We start from the raw sequence: 14686 nt of genomic DNA, 5'->3' as shown, positions 1-14686 counted from the left end.
GTTTTTCTACATAGCTTTTTTCTAATGTCAGCGCAGGGAAGCAGTGGCATTGCTGCTTTTAGGATTATTTTCTCGTAGGGATCTCTCAAGTGCACGTCGCATTGGGTTGCACGCTCCACCCCCAGGAACCTGGTGTGGTGGAGAAATTTGAACCCGCAGCCTTAGTAGCACCGAAAAGGCCGAGTTACCTGGACTCTCCCTGAGTGTGGAGGAGGACATGAGCGAAATGACCACCAAGCTCATGTTTTACAGGACTCCGTGAAGCTGGATTCTGCGTTTTCCGACACGTAGATTCGTTTTGTGGATAAAGTTGACCGCCGTTTCCTCCGCGCAGCATTTTAACTAATAAGCAAATGCCACCTCTGTTCGAACGTTTTGGTATTTCCCAGAGAGAAATAATTTTACCTAAGGGAACCAACTGAATTTTCAGCTACATTGAAATACCTCCAGAAAAGGATCTCGGGGGTGGAAAAGCAACTGCGAAACAACAGACGGAGAAATTCATTTGGAAGTTATTCCGTAGCATAAGAGCAGGAACTTACAAGCAAGTTTTCATTGGGCAAAATGGGGTAAGGATTTTTGTGCTTAACCCCCTTGGAGTCTGTTTATGTTTGTGTGTTATTGAGCGGTGGTGGTGAATTGTCTTTGTTTTAGGCTTTCAAACAAATTTGCCACCTTGCTAAGCTAATCGTAGTTTAAAAATATAGGTGTGTTAACCTTTTAAGAAGTTGTTTTTGTAGAGTGACACCAGAGGCCGTAATTAAGGAACATACGTCTATAAATGTAACCAGAATATAGTTTTATTACTGATATTTAAGAAAACCACACGTTCTGCGCTTTCCTGGTCAAAGTGCCGCAGCAGTTTGTAATCAAAGTCGTGTTGTCTTAGATTTTGTTGCCGGTATCTTTAAGGAGAAGCCCTGCATTCTCTCAGTACTTTGAGAAGAATCAGGTGCACAAAGGACGATTATAAAGTAATGGGTAGGTTAGACTCCAGTCCTTGAAAAGGATCCAGTGTAAATTGTTGTTCTCACTGTGCCCTCTGTTTTGCCCTTGAGTAGCCAAAGCAAAAATCTATAGAATTGACTTACTGGGGGCATTAAAACTAAAATCTGAAAGTCTTGGAAGGACTCCACAGTGCCCTGCCATAGTTGGACATCAGAGCCTGAATAGGAAACAGCTTTTTGTTGAAAGAACTTGTTCACTTTCTCTGTTTTTTGGCTTTTAGGATCAGCTCTTCAGTTTGTGTTAACAGTGTCAGGTCTACACCTTCTTTCAGATCCAAAGTCAAACAAGAGTGTATTTTTCAACCTTTTATTAACCCTTTACCCAGTAAGTTTGATAAAATGCTTGTGATTTTTCCTAATTTAAGCCAGATATGTGTAATATATTAATGGAGTAATGATCTGGTTTGTTTCATTGACAGATTTTTTTTTTCCAATGGTTTTTGTCAGGAACTTCCAGAATTTTCTTTCTTTCTTTTTTTTTTTTGTGGTTGAATAAAGACATCTGAAGTGTAATTACAGGACAGAGATTGAAAAGATAGACATGGAAATTCACTGACAGTTTAGGGGTGTGCATACCTAAACTTTCCTTCTTAAAATGTTCAGAGGAAAGTTCTTAATAGTTCTGCCCTTTTTGTTGGGAGTTAAAACTTGAAGTTTATTAACTTGAATAAGTTTGAAAATGTTAAGAATGTGTGTGGTAGGAATCCTTCATCAGGAATTGATGAGAAAGAGCAATACTTGTTTATAAAACTTAAATGACACAGTGATGAGAATATATATATAACTTGCATGATTTGGGATACTAAGAGCAATTAAAATACCTCATTCTATTTCTAGTGCTTCTATTAGTAGCTTGGTGATCTGAGGCAGATTGCTTGACCTTTGTGGACTCTTGTTTTTTTATCTGTAAAATGAAAGTCTTAGGTGAGTTGTACATTTTTTTTCCAGTCTGTAAAAATGAATTATTTCTTTCTCCTCTTTCAATTTTTGTAATTGCTGGTTGGTTTCTTGAAGCAAATCTCTCAGATGGAGAGATTGCTTTCTCTAAGCAGTTGTTAAGCATGTAAGCTGGAAAATAATGGCATTTGAAAAATGTTTTGGATGAATTGTACCAATTTTAATAAGAGAAAATGCTGAAAAATACTGCTGTTCAGAATCTTTGAAATATGGCTTCCCTTGAGAGTCTGCAGCCCTTCTGTTTAAAAAGTGTCAGAGAAGAAAAATCAAGTGGCAGTTTTTCATGCTGAAGGCTGAGTTCTCTGTAGGCTGTAGAGGGGTAGCATCGTGAAGGAAAATCAGTTTTCCACAACCTTTAAGCTGCATGAATGTCCGTGGTTTTACTAAGGGAAGCTTGGGAGGAACTTAGTACAAAGAACACTGGTCTTTAAAGCGTGAAAATAAGTCCCAAATATTTAACATACGAAAGGGTAATAAAATGTATTTATAAAATACTTCATTTGTCCTTAATAAATTCTTAAAAGTTGACTGGAGAGGCAAAGGAACAAATATTTATGGCATAGTTTTTCTGCAAGTCTGTACCTGGGGCTGTGACTCTTTCTCATTAACAGTGACTTGTTTCGTCTGAGTTGTTGAGAGAAGGCATTTGTGGAAGTTTCCACACTTGGTTGGTGTTTGTACCTAATAAGTATGGAATAAGCATAGCCTCCTGCATCTACATAAACCAAAAGGAAACAGAGCTTTAAATGGCCTTTAAAGTTTTACCTAGGCAATCCTAAAGTACTTACTCTGACTGGTATCTAAAACTTTAATACTGTGGATGAAGAGTTTCACATTTTATAAATATATTTTTTGACTAATGTTAGGTCATAATAGAAGTTTACCTTTGCCTTAATTTTGGATATAATTGCAAGTCTAGGGGCAAAATTGAAACAAAAGGAATGATTTTTTAAAGAAAATGAGTGACTAGTTCAGGCAGAAAAACAAATCTAAGGCTCTTGTAATAGGAGTTTATGAACTATGTTGGAAATGGAAAAGAACAGCTGAAACTGACAGTTGGCAGAATCTGTCAGTGTCTTGGATGCTGCCTGAACTGTTTTAATTACAGTGAAGACAGTTGAAGGATTGGTTTGTGAAACAGGTGTATCAGAACCCCTAAAAATGAGAACGTGTATGTTAGGTAAAGTCTTGGAAAAGCTTCCAAGCCCCAGCGAGGAGTCCCTGTTAGGTATGACCCTCAGTCCTCCATGTAGTATCTCCTAAAGAGAGCAGTGAGTCAGGAGCTATTTTGGAATGATTAGAGTAGGCAACAGAGATCATATAATTTCGATGAGGTATTTCATGCTATCTTTTGTTTTGCTTAGCTCATGTTGCCAGCTTATTGACCTCAACAAGGGAAAATGCCCTCCCCTGTCTTATTAAGAGTGAGTTATTTTTAAAAAGTGATTTTTCCCTGCCAGTGAGGTTGATAACACTGTTTCTGACTTACCTCACCTGCGGGTGGACACCTGGAGAAACCCTCTGCTCTGCCTTCCCCAGATAACTTCCTGAAACATGGAAGTGGGTGCTGCCACATTGCAATCTGAACCTTCTTTGCTGGGAGCAAAGCAGACATCTCTTTCTGTCTCAGGCTACGGGGTGCTGCTCTCCGGGAACTGTAGCTAAGATGCAGAAGTCTTCATCCAGCACTGCAATCCGAATGGGCTTTGTTGCAAGGGCAACCACTCAGACATTTCTAACGTCAGAGAAGTTAGATGGAAGTCTTAATTATTTGTTCATTTTACCAGTGTTGAACCTCCATCATGTGCCATATATACAGCTCATTGCTGCTGATACATAGACTAGTAAAATGTGCTCCTTCCCTTAGGGAGTTTATTGTTTAGAAGTTGGGACAACAGTCAAGCCTAAAAGTCAAGTACAGTGGAATGCCTAAGCGACTGAATCGTAGGTATCATAGAGATACAAAGTAAGTGTGTGTATGGCATTAACTGCTGAGGGAAGGATAAAAAAGCTTTTGTGGAGGAGGTAATCCATATTAAATAATGAAAAATGGGTACGGGTGAGCCTTGTAGACAAATACATAGCCTTCAAGGCAGAGGGAACAGTGTGGTTGACAGCATTTAGACAGTTCAGTTCATTCGCTCAGTCGTGTCCGACTCTTTGCAACTCTGTGGACTGCAGCACGCCAGGCTTCCCTGTCCATCACCAACTCCTGGAGCCTACTCAGCCTCATGTCCATTGAGTCAGTGATGCCACCCAACCATCTCATCCTCTGTCGTCCCCTTCTCCCTGCTTCAGTCTTTCCCAGCATCAGGGTCTTTTCAAATGAGTCAGTTCTTCGTATCAGATGGCCAAAGTATTGGAGTTTCAGCTTCAGCATTAGTCCTTCCAATGAATATTCAGGACTGATTTCCTTTAGGATGAACTGGTTTGATCTCCTTGCTGTCTAAGGGGCTCTCAAAAGTCTTCTCCAACACCACAGTTCAAAAGCATCAGTTCTTCGGTGCTCAGCTTTCTTTATTGTCCAACTCTCACATCCATACTTGACTTTGGAAAAACCATAGCTTTGACTAGATGGGCCTTTGTTGGCAAAGTAATGTTTCTGCTTTTTAATATGCTGTTTAGTTTGGTCATAACTTTTCTTCCAAGGAGCAAGTGTCTTTTAATTTCATAGCTCAAACAGACTTTCAAGAGTCAAACAGACTCTTGCAGGTCACAAATAAAACCTTGTGCACACCAGGGCCCAGGAGAAGGGAGCAGTGACCCTACAAGGGACTGACCCAGACTTGCCTCTGAGTGTCCAGGTTAATTAAGACAAGGAACTGCAAAATAATTTGATGTGGTGAACTTGGCTTTATGGGGTGCAGCAGAGTCTTACACAGGGCTCAGTTTAGAGGGCCTTGTGGACCAAACAAAAGTTGGTCTGTTTCAAGCTTTTTTGAACAGTGATCCATTATACATTTTTACCTTACAACCTAGTGCACACATATGTAAATGATAAAATATCACAGAAGAACACCCTTTGTGTGATGCACTCTGGTATTTTCTATTTCTAAGAAAGAGCAATGGTTGAAACACAATAAATTGAGTTAACATCCCAGGACTAGCAATGGTATTTTGAAAAACACTGCTCTTAGCTCTGGGAACCACTGGAGTGTTTTAAGGAAAACAGTTACATGAGGGGTCAGGGAAGTAGGTTGAGAAAACAGTTTTAAATATTTAAATTTTGGCTTTGTACATTGCATCCTGTGAAAACACCAAACTTGGACAATGAAGCATGACTTGGTAGGGGAAGTGGATAGCCAGCCAGGCCTGGAGAATTCTAGGGTGTTAGGAGAGGAGGGATGGTGTTAGGTTGTGTGTGGTTGTCTGAGTAGGACTTTTTTTAAGGACCAGCGCATTTTATGTGCAGAGGTCAAAATGCAGGAAGCAGCGTAGTATGTTCCTAGCAGAGCCACACACTCAGAAGGGCCATGAAATAGTGAGTTTGGGAGTTTAAAAAGGACTTTCTAGCTGGCATACAAAGTGCATGGAAATAAAGAGAATGTTTTGGAATTCCCCAAGAAGTAAATTAAAGGGTACATGGAGTTGCTGGTAAGATTTGCCTTGTATGCTAAAGTTATTTGACTTGTGATTAAACAAAATTGTAATTTTATATATATCGACCTACTGGGAGGCTATCCACTATAAGAAGAGTAGAAGAGTTTGCATGTTTTGAGAATGGGTTTTTTCTCCAGTTTTACTGCAATATAATTGACAAGTAACATTGTATTATTGTAAGGTGTACAGCATAACAGTGAGCATGTGGGAGCCTGTGTCTGTGTTGTGAAATGACCACAGGTCCAGCTAACCTCCATCACCTCATATTGTTAAAGCTTGTTTTTCTTGTAATGAGAACTTTCGTGAGAATAGGTTTATTTTTTAATATATTAATGGAGTAATTGAGCCCTCTTAATTGAAATTTGAATGAACTCCTTTTTTGTTTTAAGGGTGGTTTTTCCAGATAGCGTGTTCTGCATGAATGAGATCACTCTTGCTGTTTCTTTTACCCTAATCTCTAACCTTCTGTTCCATATAGTGAGGGCTTTTAACCAGCTCATTTTTGTTCTTATTTCCTTTTATTTTTTGCGGCTCCATCCCCCTTTCCCTTGGCCTAGTGATGCAGGCAGGGTAACAGCCGTGGATCCTCAGGGCTTTCTTCCAGGGCCTACAGACATTTACTCACTTCCACGCAGTGGAAAAAATTTCAGTCTGTTCCACTTCCAATCCTGCCATCTCCTTAACTTTACTTCTGCAGTTTCCTCCCTGCTTCCCAGCTTCTCTTTCCTTCAGTATTGGGGTTGATGATGCTTATCTGAGCACCGCCCGCCCCCTCGCCCCAAGATTTGAAGGAGGAAGAGAAATTTTCTTTTCCAGTTTTGTGGGGATGGGCTGGTTAGGACATCCACTCTGAGCTGACAGGTAACATGATCTCTGTATGGCATAGCAAATTGTGTTATCATGCCAAGATGTAGGACGTGATTACTTAAACTTATAAATAAAATATATAATGTCTCATCAAAAACTAGATCCTAGAGGTTTAAAATGAAAATAAATACTTATTGAATAGTTACGTTTTCAGCAGAGTATAAAACTGAATGAGGGTCGGAGTATCAAGATGATGGTACTTGAGTACTTGCACGAAGCTGTTAGTAAGATGGTATCAACAAGCCAAGCTTGGTTACTTTACATATATATGGAGATTGACTTTTGAGGGGAGCAAATGTTAGAGCTGGGATCATTTGGGAGGCAGAATGAATGTGGAAGATGATGTATTAGGTGTTTTCTTTTTTGAGAACTTTTCCTGGTGGCTCAGATGGTAAAGAGTCTGCCTGCAGTGCGGGAGAGCCTGGAGAAGGAAATGGCAACCTACTCTTGTCTGGAGAATCCCATGGACAGAGGAGCCTGGCAGGCTACAGTCCATGGAATCACAAAGAGTCAGACATTAGTGAGAGACTATTGACTATGGGTGGCGTGTTAGGATGTGATTATGTAATTCTTAAAAACAGTAAACAACAGGGACCTTGCCTTCCCCCCTCAAGCCCAGTGAATGGGCACATTGAATGGAAAGTCTTCCTTTGATTTTCTTGGTCTTTACCCTTTGGACGCTTATGGCCACGTGTCTTGGTAGCACATCCCTCCACTGGGGTTTGTCTGATGTTTTGCTGTACACCTGAAACTAACAAAACACTGGAAATCAACTGTGCTTCAGTTAAAAAACAAGGAATCACAAACACCACCCCCCCAAAAAAAGCCCAACAAGGTGTCTCATTTTTGATTAGTCACATTATATGGACATTAATCCTTTTTAAAAAGTATCCTTATTGATCCTCTTTTTAGGTCTTTCACTTGTAATTTTCTTTTTTTTTCTTGGCTTTAGAATAGAATTACTAAACTTTCACAACAAACTTGCAAACCTATCATGGACAAGTAAGCGTATACACTAAAAAATTCTTTTCAAAATATAAATGTATAAGGAGTGTGTTTAGGGGAATCTTAATTTTGGCTCAGTACAATAATGTATTTAATAATTTTGAAGTGAAGGCACAGTATAAATCTGACTTTTCTTTTTAGGGTTTTGGAGAATCATGAAAGTGCATTTAGGATAATTACCTGGAGTGTTGTTCATGGCAGTTAAGGGATTGACAAAAGTGTCTTTATACATAGTTGTAAACTGAGTTTAGTTTTAAGTGATTAAATGTTTCAGATGAAAAGGTGGTTGAGTCTCAAAAGGCCCAACATCGCTACTGCCATGTGTTTGTTTTTCCAAATCTATGATGTTTAGTTGAAATATTTATTTGTAGTTAATCCATGGTTTTGTTTTGTCATTTTTGACTAATCAAACTCATTGGATGGAAGAGTAGGGAAAGTGAGTTCCAGATATTTAAGCGTTTCCTGATACAATTATTAAATGACTGAATATAACATATGTCTTATATTCAATAGCTTAATTTCTCAGGATCTGTTGAGTGAAACGTGCAGTTTCTAGTTGTGTTGCATATTTGTAATGACCCATGGCTTACACAGTAAAGTGACCCTGTAGTATACAAGATCCATTATGTTTGTGGAATGATTGAGATGTTCCTAGAAATCAAAAATACTTCTCTGTTAAGGTTTGAAAAGTTGAGTACTTTTTAAGATGGTATAAGGTTTCATGCTTCATTTCAAAAGAATCCATGTGGTAAGGCAGTATTTATATTCATTTTAGCCTATCTGTGAGGATTGAGATGAAGTTTCCGAATCTTAATGGGCATTTCAAGAGTAGGTAAAACTTTTTAAAGGCTAATCATTCGGTGGTCTTTAACATGTGAATACAATCACATAGAACTGAATCTTTGAGGTTAAGATGTTAATTTTTACAACATCTCTCTCTCTATACTATAAAATTAGGAGATCCATTATCACTCTGTTAAAAGGGACATTTATCAGTGAACTTGTGCTCTTAATTGGAGTTTGATTTTTCTGTCTTCATTGTAAGTCTAACACTGTTGGTCATTTCTGTGCTTCCTAGTAAAATGTCTGATAAAAAAGATGAAATTTATGAGAATCGGTGCTGCTTGTTTCAGGCAGTATTTTTTAAAGAAGAGATTGAAATTAATCACATGTATGTTATATTTTATTGTGTGCTTTGTCATTACCCTCCACTTGTATTTTTTATTTTCTTTTTTTTTTTCCTTGTCTTTTTAAAGGTTTTAAAAAAATCTCATTTCCCTGGTAGGTATAATTAGAATTAATTTTATAGGGACAAATATAATTTAGAATTACTTTTACAGGCACAAAACTGGATTGCTTTTTCATGACCTTGCAAAGAGAAAAAACCAAAGTATTCTTTCTTGTGAGGTTTCTTCCCCCCCAGTGATTAATTGTGAATCCAATATGGCTTTGGTGTAGCTAAAAAAATTTCAAATATGTAAAACAAACATTTGACTTAGGATCTGGATTTCATTTACACATAACTATCTTTTCTCTAACGGTAAGCTACTGGCAGATGGCAAAAAGTCAGTTTTGTTTTTTGTATCAGAAAATAAAATTCTAAAATCGAAAAAATTAGCAGTCTACTCAATACTTTCTCTTCTAGTACAGTTTACTTTTGCACTCTTTCTCACTTTTGAAAAATCGCTTTAATCGTTTAACACCTAATATTAGCTTTAAAAAAATTGCCTTGCTTTTTGGACATTTTCTTTTAATGTTCTTCCATAAAACATGAAGCTCTTCCATGTTATCTTTGAAAAGAGTTGGCACCAGTTCCTCAAGGCAGAGCAGTTTTAAGAACCAAGGACTTTTTATAAAATTACTGAACAAGAGATAGAGATTAAACACCTATCAAAGCAGCTTTTGCTCCTTTGTGAGGTTGTTTTAAATCAGGTTTGTTATGTCACATCTAATGCACATCCAGATCCACGTGGTTACGTGCCACAGGGTCCAGAGGGCTGAGAAGAGAATGCTCTTGACCACCACCCCATCTGTAGAAGGACTTGCTCCTTATTTGTCCCTGTCTTTAGTAGGAGGGCAGTGATAGCCATAGCCCAAGTTCATGTCTCTAGGTACTGTGCGTTGCATTTCTTAACCACCTAGATCATAGCAAAGCACACATGTACAGTGTAAGTTGAGAGGTTCTGGGGAATTAGACCCCACTTTAAGTGTACAGAAAATCCTGATTCCTAGCAGGTGGGTATAAGTTGGGTGTACCAGTTATTTTTCTAATAAATTTCCGTGGTAAATTGTTGGAGCCTTTCATCTTTAGTTTTAAGCATGCCTCAATCTTAAGTTGTGTTGCCTTCTTCCTGTTCCATTTAAGGAATCTAAAACTTATTCTGAATAAGGCTTTTTTGTGAGTTGGAATTTTCTGCCCTAGTTGCTTTCAGTTTCCCTCATTAAGCTCTTAATAATGGTCTCTAGGAAGTTATCTTAAGTGGATTTGACTATCAAAGAGCTTAAAGTACTCACATTAGAAAATTTCTGTCTGTGATCCTTCGTGGAAGGTAAGTCTATACATGACTAAGCTTAGGACAATTAATTTGAACCAACTGTCTAATAACATTCAAGTGGGCCTAGCCTATCCGTTTGGGCTTCCCAGATGGCTCAGAAAGTAAAGAATGTGCCTGCAATGCAGAAGACCCAAGTTTGATCCCTGGGTTGGGAAGATCCCCTGGAGTAGGACATGGCAACCCCCTCCAGTATTCTTGCCTGTAGAATTCCGTGGACAGAGGAGCCTTGTGGGCTACAGTCTGTAGGGTCATAAAGAGTCGGACACGACTGAGTGACTAACACTTAGCCTGTCCCTTTACCTTTCTGTGCTTCCATTTTGCCTATCTTTTAAAACTGCCCTTTTCTGTCTTACTCTGTAGGTATGAATCTCTGTCATATGGCTTTTAACATTAAAATTCATGTGCTTTGCTTAATCACCCTGCCAGCTCCTTTGATGTTTGCAGAATGAGAATTCACCTACTTTTGTTTACTAAGTATTGCCAGGGATCTGTATACATTCAGCTGAATGGGAAGACTCCCAAATCACCCTTTTATCTTTCTTGAGGTTCTGTTGATTAAAAAAAAATGGTTCTAGGTTTCGTGGGGTGTCTTTTTCCTTACTCAACTAATAACATATGGGATTTTAGTTGTCTGTTTTCATTGTTGCTTTCATTTAGTATTTTATTAATGCTGAATTGATATTTATTGCTATGCCTGTGTTAATGTGAGGAAAGTAAGAGGTTAATGGTAATATTGCTACTTAGTTTTACTTGGTGGCATATTAGTATATTTGGGGTATTTAGTATATGATCTATGGGTAAACTATAGGCTATTCATGTGGTAGGAAGCTAGCTTGAAAAGTGTTTTCAAAGATGGTGCAGTGGTTACTTAGAAACCAAGATGCAAAATTATATATTCACAACTATGCAAAATACATACTGTGTATATAACAAGATTTGAAAGAAGTTCATTAAAATGTTGCTGTGTTTATTTCTTGGATACAACAATTGGGAAATTTTGTTTTTGAGTCTTTCCGAACCTTTTAAGTTTCTCTGTGATTAAGTTTTAGAACTTTCCTTGGGTTTTAAGGGTGAGGGTATTAAAAATTACTAATGTCTACCATACAAAGTTATCAGGGGCTCTGTCACTGTTCCTGCATATACATAAATGCTTATGTGTTTGTGTCAACTTTAACTTATCTCAAATTTTGTTTTTCTTTTCAAAACTGGCTATAGAAGTAATTACTCCAGTGATAGCAAATATGATTTTTTGTTTAAGTAAGGAGTAGTACTGGTGTTGGTTATCAGAATGTTAGTACTCATCTCCACTTTTGTGGATAAGGAGCCAGAGCTCAAAGGGAAAATGTGCCTAGGGGCAGTTATATGGGGCAGAGCATGTGCTATGTCCTCTAATTCCTAGGGGCTCTTATTATTAGCTCAGGGGACCCTAAATGGATGCTCACATATACGGAGATTCATTTTTTGTTGATTAGTCACTAAGTTGTGTCCAATTCTTTGTGACTCCATGGACTGTAGCCCACTGGGCTTCTCTATCCATGGGATTTCCCAGGCAAGAACACTGGAATGGGTTGCCATTTCTTTCTCCAGGGGTTCTTCCCAACCCAGGGATCAAACCCGCTTCTCCTGCACTGGCAGAAGGATTCTTTACCATTGAGCCACCAGGAAAGCCCAAGACTCATTATTTAGAGTGGGGTTTCTAACCCCTCATAGTTTTTTTAAAAAAGGAAAAGAGTCCAGTGTAGGCTCAGTATCTTGACAATGAGTTTTAATTAAACATATCTTGTTTTCCTTTTAGATGATACTGAAAGAAACTGCATTCTCATTTTAGTGTACTCAAATCTCTGCTCAATGCATTATGTTTTGAATACACTGATGTCTTTCTCATGAATGAACTGAAATGTTATTACATGTGTTTTGTATAATTTCTGAAGTTGATTCTAAAGTGTAAATTCCATCAGTCAGAGCCCTGTTAACTGCCTTTGTAGTTATTGGACACATGAGCCTCCAGAACATGTAAGCTGGCAGGGTCTACTTCTCTGAGGAGCTCAGTCTGGAATAAGAATGCTTGGGATGTTATCTTAAGCATGTTTCCTAGAACTTAATGTTGGACCATGAGACCTACAAGTGGAAGGGTCACTTACAGCCTGTAGTACAATTTCTGAATCATGAGACAGCTGTAAGTTGTTTAACTCCCTAGAATTCATGAGAGTCCGTTGGGCCATATCATATCCAGTTTTAAAATTGTTATTCTTTCTGAATTGTTTTCCCCTGAGGTCCCAGACTCTAATGTGCTGAGCAGAAAAGTGTGTGAATGTATAAGGTAGAGGTCAGTAAGAACTGGTGGAGACCGTGGCAAAGTGAAGAGAGCATGTCCTGCCTGAAGGCATTCATATCCAGTGTTCTCAAAACCCTGTGCTGAAAACTCTTGACTCAAGAAGGAAGACCCGAGAGCATGGTAGGGCATTGGCAGAAATGAACACTGGATTAGCGGTCCTCCATTTGAACTTGCATTCAAATCACATAGAGGGCTTGTTAAAAACAGACTGCTAGACTTCAGCCTGAGTTTTTGATTCAGTAGGTCTGTAAGTGGGGCCCATGAATTTGCTGCTCTGTTAAATTCTTAGGTGATGCTGATATCACTGGTCCAAGGACCTTACTTAGTGTCATTTGAAAAATGAAACACATACATGAAAAACTTTTGTCCATTCAAAAGCTTCGATAATTCTTGAAACCTTTTTGTTCTTTGCTTGCAAGTTGTAAAAAATTATAATTTCGAACTAAAAGGAGAAACTCTGATTGAACTTTTTAATTTTCTTTTTACAAGCTAAAATATCCAGGACAACTTGAAACTAATCTCTATCTCTAAACCTGATTACTTCTGGCAATACTTACCAGTTACACCTGTGCAGAGTGACTTCTGCTTTCTGACATTTCTGAATGTATTATTTTTGAAACAACCTGGCAATGCTTTGACTCCTGAAGTTTTCATGCTTTTGGAGGAAGTGTAATTTCTGTCTGAGTTGTTTATCCTGCTTAGATATCCTTAAGTTTGTCCACATGCTATAGTATTAGTTTTCTATTGCTGTGTGACAATTCCCACAATTTTGGTGGCTGTAAAACAACACCCATTTACCTTAGTTTTTGTGAGTCAGGAGTCCAGGGACCTTCATGGGATCTTCTGCTCAGGGTCTCATGAGGCAGCAGTCAAGGTGGCAGCTGGGGCTAGAGTCTTATCTGTGGACCAGCATCTCCCTGAAAGCTCATATGGTTGTTGGCTGATTTCATTTCCTTGCAGCTAAGGAGCATGGTGGGCTACAGTACATGGGGTCACAAGAGAGTTGGACACAACCTAGCGATTAAACAGCAACAGCAGCAAATAGAACTCACAGTGGCATTGTCTTCAAGGCCAGCAGGAGGAGCCCCTCTCGGTTCTTTATCATCTTCTAAAGGACTCACCTAAATAAGTTAGGACCACCCAGGGTAACCTTCCTTTGGAAGGTGGAGAGTTTCATCCTGAAAATGTCCACCAGGAGGCAGTAATCTTGGAGCCATCTTAGAATTCTGCCTGCTTTACCGCATCAAATATCTATGGATGTTTTCCAGATGCTCAAATATCAGTATGCCCACTCTAGTTTTTTTTAACTTTTAAAAATCTGTAGCCTTCTGCATTCCTGCTCCAATATGGACTGGTTACTCTTTAGGCATATAGTCCTCATATTAGACTTTCCCTAATTTTGGGGGGGAGGGGGGGTGAGAAATGTGGGCAGGCACCATATCTGGTTTCCTGGTCACTATGCTTTCTTTCTTCATTTATTCTTTTATTTTACTGAAGCTCCTTTTCTTGTAGTTAACTGAAACTGACTAGGTAGGAAATAACTTGAGACATATGTGAAGTGCCCTCCCCCTCAATTGAGTCTAGATCTCTAGACAGGAAGTAATTTTCTGTCATCACTGTGAAGGCACAGATCTATTCTGGTTTCCAGGTGTTCCTGTTCAAGCCTGCTTGTTTCTGATTCCTTTCTTTGCCTTCATGTGTTACTCTTTCCCCACTTTGTAACATTTTAGGATTTTTTCCTGTGTGGTTCAAAAATTTCACAATGATGGGGGGTGCGGCTTTTTGTTTGTTTGTTTTTGATCTTTTGGTCGCTGCTGGACCATTTCAGTCTGTAAATTTCCATAAGTTTGGGAAATTTCCTTCTAGTTTTAAAAAAATACCACCTTCTATTTTTCTCTTTATGAACCATTAGTTGGATAGTAACCTTTTTGTCTAACCTGCAGTTTTTGTTTCTTTTTCTTTTGCCTTCTAAGGAAGTTACCTTGACTTCATCTTCTAACAGTTACTGAATTTTAAATTTTCACTTAATTTTAATTTTCCAAGTCTTCTTTCTCAATGTGTCATCAATTTGAGATTCTTTTGTTTTCTATTCCCTACGTTTTCTTTGGGGTTCCTTTTTTGTTTGGTTGGTTTCTTCTTTCATGATCTTAAACTTGCCTAGAGTATCTGGTGATCCCCATCTGTGTGTTTAAGAGTAAGATGCTAGAAAGCAGGTTAGAAGCTGTCTGTGACCCAGTGAGTCCTGTTACCAGTGGGCTTATGTTAGGCATTTAGGTGGTGAACAGGCCAGCTTCTTGGGTGGTTTCCAGGTGTCAGTAAGTAGAAATCTATTCTCTGAGACTGTAGGTCTTTTCTTTAAG

At 38.6% G+C, this 14686-nt stretch overlaps 1 protein-coding gene across 6 annotated transcripts in view; it reads left to right on the top strand.

Annotated features, from left to right (window-relative positions):
* The first annotated feature begins 201 nt into the window (after positions 1–201).
* Positions 202–14686, top strand: part of HOMER1 (homer scaffold protein 1) — a 213948-nt gene continuing 199463 nt past the window's right edge. For all 6 annotated transcript variants that reach the window (XM_081505966.1, XM_081505965.1, XM_081505964.1 and 3 more), the window contains exon 1: positions 202–569. In XM_081505966.1, coding sequence (XP_081362092.1) covers positions 565–569 — 5 coding nt within the window. In that variant the 5' untranslated portion in view covers positions 202–564. The remainder of the gene's footprint in view (positions 570–14686) is intronic.

This window comes from Giraffa tippelskirchi, chromosome 7 (genome assembly GCF_054371585.1).
Source record: "Giraffa tippelskirchi isolate mGirTip1 chromosome 7, T2T-mGirTip1v1.2.pri, whole genome shotgun sequence".
In the NCBI taxonomy this organism is placed as follows: Eukaryota; Metazoa; Chordata; class Mammalia; order Artiodactyla; family Giraffidae; genus Giraffa; species Giraffa tippelskirchi.
The sequence above is the reverse complement of the archived record's forward strand: the minus strand, read 5'-3'. Positions and strand labels throughout refer to the sequence as shown.